The 15,799-nt window shown below is 46.3% G+C and overlaps 1 protein-coding gene across 1 annotated transcript in view; it reads left to right on the top strand.

The window, feature by feature from the left end:
- Positions 1–937: 937 nt before the first annotated feature.
- Positions 938–15,799, top strand: part of LOC119168537 (endothelin-converting enzyme 2) — a 260,418-nt gene continuing 245,556 nt past the window's right edge. The window contains exon 1 of the mRNA XM_037419939.2: positions 938–1,692. Within this exon, the coding sequence (XP_037275836.2) occupies positions 1,060–1,692 (633 nt within the window). The 5' untranslated portion in view covers positions 938–1,059. The remainder of the gene's footprint in view (positions 1,693–15,799) is intronic.

Genomic DNA, 15,799 nt, shown 5'->3' with positions numbered 1-15,799 from the left:
CTGACTTCAGTAACTGTTATATATGTTTCTAGTTTGGTTGTAACATGCATTTACATATACAAGTAGAGCATGTCTAAATTGTTTAAGCAATTAATTATTGTGTGTCTGCCTAATCAATACGATGGGTAATCACACTGAATAGAGGAATAATAAAGTTTCCAAACAAATAATTACTCTTATTTCGGGATCCTAATTCCGGAACTTTCGACGTTAAAGTTGAGGCGCAAATTGGTGGTCTTGTTGTGACAAACCTTGTCCATTCCTGCAACTGCACCATTCAGAGGTGTGTCATAAGTGTACGCCACTTCTCAAATGCCCTGCGTAAATTTCTTTGCCCATTCCGTAAGTAAGAAAAGCCAAACTGCTTCTCCCGAACCTCGCTCTGTAACCATATCAACGCCGGAATAACAAAGAGGATGGAGAGTTTCGTTGCTTTTGTGCAAGATAACTTCCCAGTCATTCGAAAGAATTTTCGCGTGATTTTCCCTATCGCATATGTTGTCAGAGACAGGGCAGCCACCCACCGCCAAGAATATTTGCAGTCAGTACACATACACGTACGCCTGCAGAGCAGCGTGATCTGACGTTTATCTAGGAAAGCCTTATCTTCGGATGCAGCTGCTTGATAAGGTGTGCGTGTGTTTCATCTGAACCTGCTGTTGTGTGCGTAGCACTATCTTGCAGTTGAATTCCGCGTTAAACTTGGAGTTCCCAACGCTCTTTGGCGTGGGACCATATATATATATATATATATATATATATATATATATATATATATATATATATATATATATATATATATATATTGGTCTGAACGCGCACGTAACGTCAACGCAAATGTATCGCGGCGCGTCACATGACGACGTCTACTAAAGCACTCTCTGGCGCGCGTACGGCGAAGCCGCGCGCACAGTGTTCGGTGGAGCTCAACAGTCGGCGCCACCGGCGGCAGAGGCGCGAGGTCAGCGGCTCTTGTTGTAAGGGAGCCGGTTTTTTCGTTTGAAAGTTCGTCGGTTGTTTTTGGTTGCGGCGCGGTGGCGCGCAACAAGTGTGCCCGAAATGGACGACAAGAACGAGCCGCGCGAGAACGACAAGTGCATGGCCCAGCAGGGTGAGACCACTACCGGAGGAATGTCCAAGCTCCGCGCCCAGGTCACCTCTGCAGTGGCGAACATCCCGTCGCTGGTGATTGTACTGTTGTGCGTGTTGTTGCTCGTCTTCTTCGTCATCATAGTCGCACTCTCGGTCAAGGTGCACTCGGGCTCCACGGCGCCCGATGATCGCTGCCTGTCGGCGGCCTGCCTCGGCTCGGCGGCTCGCGTGCTCGCCGGTCTTCGGGAGGACGTCGCGCCCTGCAAGGACCCGTACGCTCTGGCGTGCCGTCCCGGCGTGCCTCGTCGCCAGCATGCGGTTCGGCACCTGGTGGATCTGGTGCCCTTCGACGGTGACCAGGCGTCGGCCGAGCTGAAGGCGAAGCGATTCTACGAGACGTGCATGGAGCCCCGTAGCCTGAGCCAGGACGCACTGGCCCTGCTCAACTACCGGCTGCGACAGGTCGGTGGCTGGGAGCTGGTGGCCAGCTCGTCATGGTCCCTGCAAAGCTGGGACCGCGACACGGCCCTCGAGAAGCTGCACGTCGACCTGGGAGTGAGCCCATTCTTCGCCGTCGGAGTGGCCGACCGAACAATTCGGGTGAGATCCTGTTTACGACCTCGATTCGGCCATTCTCATTCGTCTACAGGGGGCGCGTCACGACCAGTGGTGCCTTCGTCACAAGTGCAGCGCGCAACGTAATATTCGGTAGTAGGAAACAAGACTGCGTAGAAAACTGACGAAAGCGTGACCAGGAATTAACGGCTGAGACGCGAGCACTGCACGCCAATGAAATTTCGGGGTCAGCCCTCGTATCTTCAGTCAGTGGGCTGCGCAGCGGCGCGTTTCCATGGAGTGCCTTCTTCTGCTTTGACAGACTTTTGTGTGAACGTGCGCACCTTTAACACACATGTTTCCAACTACAGTAGTGGCCATACGCTATAAAGAAAAAAAAAAACAGTAGTGGGTTAGTTTATCTGGTCGTACATTACGCAGAAAAGAAGAATACGTACTTTATTCGTCACTCACTGCCCAATCAATTCCCGAACAGCAATCGGTTACGCATGAGTTACTGTTGTTTGACCATTGATTATCATCGCTCGTACACAGCACACACAGAATGAGATGGGTTATGTGCAGCCCGTAACATTCTCTCTTTAAGCAGTGAAGCCGGGGGTGGGGGGGGGGACGCGTAATTTTATCTGCCTGATCACCCTCTTCAAATGTATTTCTGGCTATTCTACTTGCCTTCATCAAAAATTTGTAGCAACCCTGAAAGTCGTTCAGCGTGCGCAGTTCAGGTACAGTGTCTATAAATATTTCTCGGTCACCATTCCGTAGACTTGCGAGGAAAGCAATCACCCGACATGCCCGTAGCCAGGAAGTAGGAATAGGACCTTTGCCCCCCCCCCCCCCACCGAGAAATTAGGAGGGAGGTTGAGTTTTATTCACGACAAATAAAATAAAAAAAAGAATCACCTGACAGGCCCGTTACCAGGGAGAGGGAGATGCCTCTACTTCAAGATATTTGACGGAGGGGGTGTTTTATTGGGCACAGTTTAAATGCAAAACAATCACCCGACAGGCTCGTAGCTAGGGGGGGGGGGGGGAGGAGGAGGCCCCTGGTTTCCCATGCCACTAAATTTAGATGGAGGGGGGTGTCTTGCCGGAGACAAATAAGTGTCCTTCAAGGGCGTCTATAAGACTTATCGGGCAAAATACGAAGGGGTAGACTCCGTACTTATGTGATTCTCAAGACGGAAAAGAAGATTAAAGTGAGCCCCGTAACCGTCTGCATCAGAGTGCGACATCTCAAGAGTAGCTGAGATGAGGCATGGGGAGTCGCCCCAAATACGAAGGGGTAGGCGCGGTATGCAGTGCGTGTGGCGAGGAGGAAACTGCCGAACACTTTGTAATGTTCTGTAGAGGGCTTCACCCTTTAGTTCAGGATGATGGCACTGAGTTTTCCAAAGCACTGGGGTTCAGGGAGAGGGAAGGCAAAATAGACTTTAAGAAATAACTAAAAGGAGGTTATCTGATTGGTTTCTACAAGCAAGGCACGAGTGACAATTAAATTCTTTACTGCGAAGTGCCAGTTTTAACCTCACTATATAAAGGGGGGAAAAAGATAAATCTAGTGTTTGTTCCCTAAGTATTACGGTTAGGTGGCGTTAGCCGCCGCCGGATCTAAAGGGTACCGATCCATCCGTCTATTCAATCGGCCCTTCCTGAAAAAAAAAAAAAAAAAAAATCCTGGCTATAGTTGTGCTATTCGAATTTGCGTTTCCGAATATACGGTGAGCTGGATTGCCTAGTTTTTCGCATGCACGCTCTGATGACGGAAGAAAAAAAATAAATAAAAGAGAACATCGTTTATAAATCGAATTGAACCAAAGACATGAAGACGAACTTTGGGCCGGAACACCACGAGGAACGAAAAGTTGTCAGTATTACCAGAAGCTTTGCCCAATCTGGGCCGATAAGGATAATATAGATTATCGGTCTATAGGAACAAAGCTTCACAGTACAAATAAATGTTTTTACAGATAACATGGAGATACTGCTTCGAAAGGAGCCAAGCCGAGGCGTTTCTCATTTACCAGGGATCGAATAGCGGGCAGCCGAACTAATTTTGCATTGACTAAGGCATCATTGGGCATGGTACCGAGTCTATTTGGGCGAAGTTGACCTGAGCAGTACTATACTACATTTCTGCAAAAGTTTGCAGCTGAAGTTGTTGCGAGCACACCTTGAGCCTTTCTGTCGTAATGGACGACTCACACAGCATTCATTACGGCACTGGAGAAGCTGCTGGCCAATAGGAGGACCTCAAGTTCCCCTCACTTTGTATTCGTCCGCGCTGCGTCGTAAGCTCGGTGCCTTTGACAGTAACACTGAAAAAAAGAAACATTCCGGCTCCAGACGTCTCAAGTTTATGATGTCCTCGTTGCGCGCTTTGTGGCCTGTAAGTTCGAAGCTGACGCTTGTGTTTGCTGCATGATTGCGTCATGATGCTGCGACAGCAATGCGTTAGTGACGAATGGCCTCAAGGGGCACAACTGGAAACGCCGGTGCTACCATCATCGGCGTGACGTTTTTAGCGGGATCACGCGGTCTCAGCGACTGCTTGTGAAGCTGAAGAATAAATGTGAGCGCTGTCCCTAGTACTGCAGCGGGCCTGTCATTCACCTGCGGAGGAGAGCAATGAAATTGGGATTCAATTTTGAACCATAAGCACTTTTTTGCAGATAATGCAAATACTACGCATATTATGAATTAAAAGCGGGTCGTTTCTTGTTCAATTGTTAGGTTTGGCTGAGCAGTGAACTCGGAAACTTGCCCAGAAGTAATACTTTCTTACCGAAATCTATTGAATTGAACACGAACCTGTAGGCTACGTCTATGCCTGAGGAACATGAAAGGGTCCTGACGTCAGGTAAATAAACGATTGAAGTTATTGGGTCCTTCATGAAAGTTCTGCGTGGGCGGGACGGTGACCGCTGTCGGTGGAGCTTACATTTATTCCTAGGTAAACAAGTTTCAAGCTCCGCTTGCGCAGTTCGAATGTTCTCTCATCTCCAACACAACTTAAACCACTGATTTTAATAGGAGTGGCTGCCCCTGAAAGAGGTGAACATGCTGTTTTTATTGCCGCAGTGCCGGACGTACTCAGCGTAGCCCTGTGTTGGCCTGCACCGGTAGCTATGGGAGCGTGAAAAGCATTGGTTGTGGAACCATGCGGCAAGGGGCATCGTGGCTTCGAGTCGAGTGTGCGTCCCGCGACGGAGCTTTGATGTTGAGCAGTCGACAGCGCGCTCTCAGACGATGGATGGGAAATGTGCGTTACCATCTGCATCGTCGGCCCAGCCTGGGCTGCATTCATGCATTCCCAAGATGATAGCCACCTTCTCGTCGGTCGATTCATATTTTTTTTCTTTCTCAAAAAAAAAAAAAGAAGGGATGGAACTAAACGCCGACTTGACAAGGGTCATCCCGACTCTTGGTTACATGGCAGTCTAGTGAAGATTCATTTTCCGTAAAAAAATTGGAAGATCCCATGTACAGTGGGAATCGATGGTATGCGAAGCACGCATGAGAAATGTTATGTGACTTCAAATCACCACAACAGCCCCGCCGCGGTGGTCTAGTGGCTAAGGTACTCGGCTGCTGACCCGCAGGTCGCGGGATCGAATCCCGGCTGCGGCGGCTGCATTTCCGATGGAGGCGGAAATGTTGTAGGCCCGTGTGCTCAGATTTGGGTGCACGTTAAAGAACCCCAGGTGGTCGAAATTTCCGGAGCCCTCCACTACGGCGTCTCTCAAAACCATATGGTGCTTTTGGGACGTTAAACCTCACAAATAAAATCAATCAAATCACCACACCGTTACGAGGCGCATAGATGTAACGTACAGTTAATGGTGAATGTTGTGCGCACTCAGGTATCTAGATAAGATGCAAGTATGTTGTTTATAGTCGCACAACTAACGTTTGCAATACCAGCCCTAGCAGTGGTACGCATGTAAATTATGCCGTACATGACTTCCATTATTATCATGTTTGCGCCTGGCATTTGTGTTCGTCGTCCATTCTCGTCACGTAATACCAAACTTGCCATATTCGAAGCTAGCGAAACGGCCGCCAGCGCATCATGAGTGGGGCATGTAGTCATCTTCTTACATGCACGCATTTCATGATAATCGTGTTGGCATCAGTTTCATATCTTCGTCATCCATTCATCTCACATGATACCAAATTTGGTATGTGTGAAGCTAGCGAAACGGCCGCAAGCGCTTCATGAGCGTAGCATGCATACCTGATAATCCAGGAGACTGTCAGATTTTGACCATTTCTTCCGTTTGTACGGTTGTCGTGAAAATCTCCCGGAAATCGAAATTTCTGTGCTTGATCTGGCTGCATTGGCGAAAAAGCAGCTCAGTCCGTTCCAGGCTTTTCGGACCTATCCCATTTTATTATGAATGAGTTTAAGAGGCATTCATCTAAACGTACAGTAGAATCTCAGTGATATGAAACCGTGGCAGATAAGAATTCGTGAAAATCTCCGGCCAAATTCCACTATGTCCGTTAAGCCTAAATTCGAATGTTCCGAACACATTTCTTAATCGCGGTGGGTGATACGAACTTTAGTGTGCAAACCGTCGAACTAAGGCTGAGAGCAGTGTACTCGAAGCTCCTGAAGTACGCGTGCGACTGGCGCACGCACTGTCTTCTATACAGTGCGTGTGACTTTCGTTGTTACAACCGCCTATGGATGAAACCGCAGTCGCTGTTCACACGATCATGTATGGCGACGACGTAACTGACTGATCCCCGAAAGTGTGCGCTCAACCAGTTGAGGCAACGCTGCTTTCCTCAAACTCTGCGGACACAGCTGCGGCAGATGCGATTGTAGATGGAATAAAACGACTTAGTTTTGGTGGGTGCGCATTCAAGCGCACGGGGATTGTAAAAGGAACTACCGTTTGCCGCAACCGCCGTGCACAAAACCGTGGCGACGGGATAGCGATCTACGAGGTCCGAAGGCACGCAGCGGTACACAAAGGTAGTTAATACGCAAAAGGAAAAGTCACCGTTTAAGTTTCGCCGCAAGAATGAAGCAATGAATGCGGCAGCAAAAACTTGGAATGTCACGCTGAGAACGCCAAGCAGACCGAAACGTGCAGCGCGCTTTTCTCGCACAAATGATGCACGAAAACGATACACACAGGACGAGAGCGAACTAACAACGTTTACTACTCGACATGTAACACACTGGTTTAAATAAAAACGATGCACGATACGTAATCACAAGTACTGATGAGTACGAACTAGCAAGTGTCCCAGCTGTTATACCTCGGTGTGTAATGAAAAGTGTGCTCTTTTCGCGAACGGGGCCTGTGCTGAGACAGAAGTGATCTTTGTGGGGCCGGCAACTAACGCAATCGTTCCAATGAAAGCCGATGGCACACGATTTTTCCCACCAAAGGATAAGCGTGCGCGCTCAAGCATCTAAACCTCCCCCCCCCCTCCCCATGCGTGGGGTAATGTACGCGTGAAAGATAAGCGCGCGTCGGCGCATCGCGACAAGCTGGGCTTTTTTTTTCCTTTTTGAGTGTTCATATATATATATATATATATATATATATATATATATATATATATATATATATATATACATACGGCAAATGACGGCGGCGACGGCAAGAAAACCAGCCTAGACCGTCCATATATTTGCTATCGTAATAAATAAAAGGAGCCAGACGCACTTTGGCGTTCCTGTAAAAAAAATCTAGTAGTGAGCAAACCTTTGACCCACGCTTTTGCGACAGCAGCTGCGCCGTACCGTCATCGTCCGTTTACGTGTGTCCCAGGAAGACGTACACGCGAGTTGTTTTGACAGAAATCGATTCTGCTGGTTGTGTGGATCTTTTGAGTCTCTAACTTAGTGGGAAACCCTACCCTCGTGTGTTCCGCCACTCCAAGCCACTACGAGACCGCGACACTGATGTTGGAACTGGCGATTGATACCCCCCCCCCCCCCTCCTTGTTTTTCGCGATGTTTTTTTATTTGTTTGTTTGCCTTCGGTATTTTTGTGCCGAAAAAAATAGGGGCAAATAATTCAGCGCGCACTCCCCCCCCCCCCCCTCTGTTGCGAAAATCTTCTGGATTCAGAATCCTTGAACTTGACAGGTATGAGCCTGTAGTCATGTTTTACATGATACGTATGTTATGATTAACATGCTAGGACGTGTCATTTCCTTCGTCGTCAGTTCGCGTGCCGTAATGCCTAATTTGACGTAATTGAAGCTAGCAAAACAGCCGCAATCGCATTATGAGCGTATTATGTTTTCATGTTTGGCATGATACGCATGTCATAAATACCATGTTTGGACGCGTCATTTACCTTCGTCGTCCGTTGAATGCCAAATTTGCTATATGTGAAGCTAGCAAGAGGGCAGTGAGCGCATCATAAGCGTAGCATGTAGTCATGTTTTACATGACATCCATGCCAGGATTATCATATTTGGACGTGCGATTTCCATCGTCGTCCGTTCTCGTCAAGTAATACGAAAATTGGTATATGTCAAGCTAGCTAAACGGACGCGAGCGCTTCATGAGCGTATCATGTAGTCTTGTTTTAAATGACACGTTTGTCATGGTTAATGTGTTAGGACGTGTCATTTCCTTCGTCGTCCGTTCGCGTCACGTAATACCAAACTCGATGTGAAGCAAGCGAAACAGCCGCCAGCGCATCATGAGTGTGACATGTAGTCATGTCTTACATCACACGTATATTATGGTTAACATGTTAGGATGTGTCATTTCTCTCGTCGTCCGTTCGCGTCACGTAACACCAAATTTGGTATATGTGAAGCTAGCAAAACGGCCGGCCGCAAGCGCATCATGAGCGTAGCAAGTAGTCTTGTTTTACATGTCATGATTTGTATGCTTGGACTTGTAATTTTCCTTCGTTATCTCGCCTCGCCGCGGTGGTCTAGTGGCTAAGGTGCTCGGCTGCTTACCCGCAGGTCGCGGGATCGAATCCCGGCTTCGGCGGCTGCATTTTCGATGGAGGTGGAAATGCTGTAGACCCGTGTGCTCAGATTTGGGTACACGTTTAAGAACCCCAGTTGGTCGAAATTTCCGGAGCCATCCACTACGGCGTCTCTCATAATCATATCGTGGCCTTCGTCGTCCGTTTGTGTCACATAATACCAAATTTATTATATGTCTACCTAGCAACACGGCCGCGAGCGCATCATGAGCGTAGCATGTAGTTATGTTTTACATGACTCGTATGCCATGATTATCATGTTTGGACGTGTCGATTCCTTCGTCGTCCGCTTACGTCACCTGATACCAAATTTGGTATATGCAAAGCGAACAACACGGCAGCGAGCGCATAATGAGCGTAGCATATGGTGATGTTTTACGGTGGTGGTGTTTTATATTGTGATGACATGCATGTCATGATTATCATATTTGGACGTGTGATTTTCCTCGTCGCCCGTTCGCGTCACGTAATACGAAATTTGGTATATGTGAATCTAGCAAAACGGCCGCGAGCGCGTAGCAGGTAGTCATGTTTTACATGACATCATGAGTGTGTGAAGTGTAGTCATGACTTGCATGACCTGCATGCCATTATTTGCTCGTTAAGGCCTGCCACTTTTGTTCGCTATGCAGTCGTCATACCATACGAATTTTGCAATATGTCATGATGTCATATGAACGAAACCAGTGCAAGACCAGCATGACCATGACACGTAAATCATGACATTCATGACATGCATATAATGATTTTCCTGTTATGACTAGTCATTTATGCTCGCAATACAGTCGTGTTATGCCATTGTCAGGCGAGCTAAATATCGTAGCCGGCTAGACGGACGGACGGACGGATGGATGGATGGGTGGGTTGGCGGATGGATTTTGATCTGCCGGTCTTGTTAATATGTGCTGTAATTTACTAAGTCTGTTGTAATTGCCTATTGCAACGCGTGTACACTTGCCTATGGTACGTTAAGTTGTACTTCTTTGTTTCGACAATATCAGAAGCACGTTTGCATGACTCAGTTGTGTAATTTAAAACAAAATGTATTTTCTTTATCTATAGTTATCTTCTGTGCTATTTTTTTCGTTTAATGATAATACGTAGAGACGATTCCTCTCATAATAATCAGAATCGGAATCACACTATTTTGGAATAAATAGTCAACAGCCAGGTAGCAATAAGGTAGTAACGGGGCAAGAAAGGTAGTAACGGCTGCAGTTACTACCTCTTTCATTCCAGTTACTAACTGTTTACTAACCTAAGTAGTAAACAGGTCGCAAAAAGTTAGTAACGGTAGCAGCTAGTAGCTGTTTACTAACGTAGATAGTAAACAGGTAGCAAAAGGGTAGTAACGGTTCAAGTAAGGTAGTAACCGCTGCTTAAAAGTTAGTACATTGAGAACTTTTTTTAAATATTTTTAATATTTTTTTAAATATTCTAAATAAAAAAAAGTTAGAACTTTTTTTTAAATATTTTCGCGCTCGTCGACTCCCCCGCTACAGTCCCAAGCCGTCTGCTGTCTTCAAACCCTTCACATCTTTGTGCTAGCTTCTTTCACCATCGGCCGACTCGGACGCATGTTCGGAAAAATGCTTCTATAATTGTGATGTGGCAGCGCAGCACACATTCGTACACGATAAACTGTGTGCACTCCCTCTCCGTACAAATAGAGAAAGGGAATAAACTTTTGAAAGCATTGGTTTCGAAACCCGCCTGAAGCAGCAAAGTCCACGTAACCACGGCCACGGCGGCGCCTCCTCGATTCCCGAAGAAAACGCACGCGCTGAACTAAACCCACGTTTTCGCCCCGCCGCGGTGGTCTAGTGGCTAAGGTACTCGGCTGCTGACCAGCAAGTCGCGGGATCAAATCTCAGCAGCGGCTGCTGCATTTCCGATCGAGGCGGAAATGTAGGCCCGTGTGCTCAGATTTGGGTGCACGTTAAAAAACCCCAGGTGGTCAAAATTTCCGGAGCCCTCCACTACGGCGTCTCTCATAATCATATCGTGGTTTTGGGACGGTAAACCCCACAAATCAATCAACACATAGGCAGACGGCAATTGTCTTACTCATCATTTTTTAGAACCATCCGTTCAAGGAGCCGTCCAGCCTTTATTGGGGTTTTAAACGTAAACGGCAAATCGATCATTCATCTGTTCACATTTCGTTGCGAAATTTTGATGAATGAAACCATAATACAGTTCTTTTAGCACGCTATAGTGCTTGCGACTTTTACGGAAGCCTTTAAAAATCTCGAGGACGCTTCAGAGCTTTTCATGACGTAAACCTGGTGACCAAAGAACTATTGACCGATTGCCAAACGTGTTTGGAAAATCAGGCGTTCGGGAGATCAAAAACAGGAGATCAGCCGTTCCTAATTCTGGACCTGAGAGCTGGTCATCCCACACTCCCAGTGTTTCAAGGTGGGATCATTTTATTATCATGATTGTCTTTTTTTATTTGCAACTTTGCTTGGTTCGGAAGACTCAGCACGTATTCGTTTTCGCATCGCCAAGAAATGAGGACATTGGGGAGTATTTTTCAACTCCTTTAATAGCTAGTACTGTAGTATTATGCTCACATTAGTCATATAGGTCTGAGTACATGCTCTATAGAAGTCGAAGGCCACAACACTTTCTCTAGGTTCACCTTTAGTTATTCAAAATCAAGATTGATGGATGATTGATTTGTGGGGTTTGACGTCCCAAAACCACCATTTGAATATGAGAGATGCTGTAGTGGAGGGCTCCGGAAATTTCGACTACCAGGGGTTCTTTAACGTGCACTGAAATCTGAGCACATGGGCATACAGCATTTTCGCCTCCATCGAAAATGCAGCCGCCGCCAAAATCAACGTTAGGCGTGATATAAAAGTGTAAACAATCTTTCAATTTGTGAAAAAGAAACCGCTTATCAGTTGGCGTGGCGTACCACAAATGCATCATCTCAACAGATACTGGAAGGAGAAGCAAAATGCCCTCGCACGTTGGTTCTCATAGATGCCTCACACGAAAGGTTCGAATACTCTATGCATGGCCTGATCTTTATTCCACGAGCCGTTTAGTATCTGACAAACGTGAATAACCTTTGCGGCAAGAAAGACATTGCATACCTGCGCACAGGTGAACATAAAGTTCTCCCCACCCCTGCCATGCTTGCGAGGCGCGCTTGAAACGCGTGATGGCCGACGAGCAGTACGGCCCTGTAAATGTTCTGTATTGGATGCAAAGGCACAAGGGGTCCGAGTGGTGGTGCACTGTTCATCCTAATTCCAGCAGATCTAGAGCGTTTTGTTCCCCATTAACCAAATTTTAGTTTACTTCATATTCACGACAGCACGAGACACGAGGCAAAACTGCTTAGTCTTCTTGAGCACTATTTTTGTCAACATGAAAATACGCTGTGTCATCAGTTTAGCATTATTAACTAATTTAAGCTTAAACAATTGAAATAGCACCATTCGTTTAAACATGCTAATAATATATGTGTAGCGGGTGAACTCCTCAAATGAAAATTAGTAGGGTGGTTTTACTGTGCGAGATATGCCACAAAACTACTAACTCTTGACCTTGCAAGCTAACGTGTTTTACGTACTTCTGCAATTCTTAATGTACCTACAGCTACGTTGATGCTGACTTTATGTGATGTCGAGAGCTAGTGGTCAGCCCTCGTTTGGTGTTTTGGTATCATGTGAGACGTTTCGGTTTTGTGTTCTGCGTTTCGCTTTGACATTCAACCCTTGTTCTTGCCCAAACTTTATTTCTGTACGTTTTACAGGTGGAAATTTCGGACATTTTTCGCAACTGCGCTTAAAAGAAACTAAACGAAGAACAGTTCTCTCTCGGATTTTTCCTGTTTTTATTTTTTCAATCTTCCATCTCTACTCGTGGCACACGAAGCAATCCGCTGACCTAAATTTTGCTCGGAGTATGGAGGCGGACGCTCCAGTGCGCCAGTGTCTCCAGAATCTATAGCTAGTGGTAAAAATCTAAGGGCAACTCCGTAACTCCTGGCCTCGAATATTGCAGTTTCGAAAATCCAATCTCAAATCCTTAGAGATAACACTCAACAGGTGTGGCTCGACTGAGTTGAGCTCAGTAATTACAGCGGATGCCTGATAATCAGTCTGGGATCACACACAGTCAACTTCACAGTTTATTTCTTGCTGTCGAGGCAATGTGCAAGTAGCAAGCACAAGTACCACGAGTTCGAATCGATCAGTCAATCTATCTCCGTTATTTTATTTAACATTGAGAAAAGAGGAGACAGGACTGAAAGGCATTGCAGCTTCACAGGGGTCCTCGCTTTTTTTTACAAATGACATCATACTTCAAAAATATATAAACAAAGATAGCCGTGACACACTCGCAACAAAATGATATGCGAAAATACGAATATAAAACAGAAATCATGCATACATACATAGACGCTCAAATGAAAGTCTAGCCACGGATGAAAATGTGGATTATGCGTAATACAGGGTGGTTTTAAAAGGGAGCTTTGGTGCATTTTCGCCCATACTGAGATAACGCTGTTTTCAAATAGTATGGACAGTCCTGCAGCAGCTAGTGTTTCAGTATGCCGATGGACTCGTAATTAATTGTAATTAAGCAGTGAAAGATCAGTCAAAACAGAAACCGAAATAGGGAGCTGTTCTGTCATTCATGGTGGGTATCGGTTGACGTCATGAAAATTCGTCTCCAATGACGTCACGAGGTCTGCTATCCCCCCCCCCCCCCCCCGGCACCGGCTAGCCAGAGTGTAAACATAGATCATGTTTTCTTCTGACGCGTGAAAAGCAAATTGGTGATGTCATCAGACGTGGAATCAAGCTGTACCAGCTCGTCTGAACAGTGACAAGTTCAACGATGATTGCGGCTGCTATCTGAGGGCGGAAGCATCTTTTTTTTTTATTATTTCGACCCGCCGGCGCGGGAAGCATCTGTCGTACCCGAGTCGATATCCTCGTTTCACATTATCGTAAGAGCCGATGTCAGTGACGACCAACACGCTGGATGCAGCTGACAAGACCGAACTGTTCTCGCGTTGTCGTCGCCTCGTAGAAAAAAGCGTGCTGCATCCGTCTGCTGGGAAAGGCGGCGTTTTTGAAAAAAAAAAAAAGTAGGATCTGACGTCACATATAAGAGCGTGGCCCGCGTTTACAAGTGTGATTCCAAAATTGGCTACCAATTCTAAAATTCGTTTTCTGAAAAAGACTAAATGACTTACGGTTGTATAATTTGGCGCATATCACCACGGTACCGATGAGAACACATGTTAAAAGCATTATACAAATATATAAATATCGAAAGAACGCCGTAGTTCCGCTATTCACTTTTCCATAAACGCCTCCCTGGGCGCCGCCATAGCCCTCCTTGGGCTGTGCAAATTGGCGCGTCCCCTCGAAAATGCACTGGCAACGCTGCGCCCTTAGCCTTTGTATATACTTCCGCGCACAGCCCATCATGGCGGTGTTTTTTTCCTTCCTGTGAAAAGGTGTATGCAGATTTTTCCTGAAAATAAATGTAATGGTTAGGGACTTGCCGTTTTTGTAGGCAGATTATAGGCCGGGGAGGAAAGATTTTGCTACTAATTGTATCACTCAGAAATGAATAATTAACAAAATGGTTAAATTAACTAATATAATATCAATGTTAGGGCGGTTGTTTGCATTTACGTTACAAGATATGGCCAGCCCAGTTTTTAAAAATCGAAAATATCGCAGGCAGTTTCAGAGATCCATCCTCGAGTTCCTGTACCACGAACCTAGTGCTCCTAAAAGGCGGTCCCTGTGCTGCGTCACGCGCGAACTTCCTTTTATGTAGATCGAATGACGGCGCGTTGCTCGAGAACCGCCGTGTCATCCTATCAGAGCATGTCGACCAGTGGTTAATCCTTCGCGTGTGATATGTGGTGGTTATGCGATTGTGTTAAATGCGAAGCATTTCTTAGCGAACTTCTGCGACTTTGAGCCTGTATATATATATATATATATGTATATGTATATATATATATATATATATATATATATATATATATATATATATATATATATATATATATATGTGTGTGTGTGTGTGTGTGTGTGCGTGTGTGACTTTTAGCTCTCCTGGCCGTTGCGATAATGGTATCAATACCTAACTTGGTATGGCATAACATGACTGTATAAAAACATATTTGACTAGTCATAACAAGAAAATTATGACATGTATGTCATGAGTGTCATGATTTACATTCCATGGTCCTGCAGCTCTCGCGGTGGTTTCGTTCACATCACATGTAAAACTGGTATGGTAAGACATCATTGCATGCCGAACACAAGCGACCGACCCTAACATGAAAATCATGACATGCTTGTCATGTAACAACATGAGTACATGCCACGCGCATGATGCGCTCGCTGCCGTTTCGCTAGCTTCACATGTACCAAATTCGGTATAACGTGAGGCGAACGGACGAAATAGGTAGATGGCACATCCAAACATCATAATTTTGACATGTGTGTCATGAAACAACATGACTACATGTCACACTCATGATGCGCTCGTGGCCGTTTCGCTGGCTTCACAAATGCCACATTTTGTATTACGTGACGTCAGCGGATGACGAAGGTATGTGACTGGTGCAAACATGATAATCATGAGATGAGTGTCATGTGAGAACATGACTACATACGACAATTAAGGCGCCAATACATTTCGTCGTGATGCGGTGCGCGTGCTCGCCGGCGTTCATTTCGCCGCGTCACGCGGGCGTTGCCACGCCAGCGCCGGTCTTGTCTACTCGCAGGCGCACGGCGCGCGGCGTTGCTTTGACGCATGCGCGTTTCAGCGCGTCCGGCGTCCCTCGGTCACGAAAAGAGGGAAACGAAGTGTTGTCTGGGTAACGCATCAGCGCTAAATGCAGCATGTCGCATATCGCGCCGGTTGCCGTCGGGCCGCGCCGGTCGCGCTTGGTGTCTGACTATAGAGTGCTCCCGTTTTGCTAACGTAGCGTCGCTGTGCCCAGCATGCGCGCGCGTCAACGTTACTATAGAGTATAAAGTTGGGCATGTTGGTAAGACATAGTTGATCGACGTAGCGCGTTTAGAAACATAGGACAAGGGAACAGACAGAATGGAGCGCTTAACGCAAGCGCTCCCTTCTGTCCCTTCCCT

Source organism: Rhipicephalus microplus, chromosome 3 (assembly GCF_043290135.1).
Source record: "Rhipicephalus microplus isolate Deutch F79 chromosome 3, USDA_Rmic, whole genome shotgun sequence".
In the NCBI taxonomy this organism is placed as follows: domain Eukaryota; kingdom Metazoa; phylum Arthropoda; class Arachnida; order Ixodida; family Ixodidae; genus Rhipicephalus; species Rhipicephalus microplus.
Note: the sequence above shows the minus strand (reverse complement) of the source record. Positions and strands in the feature narration are given on the sequence as shown.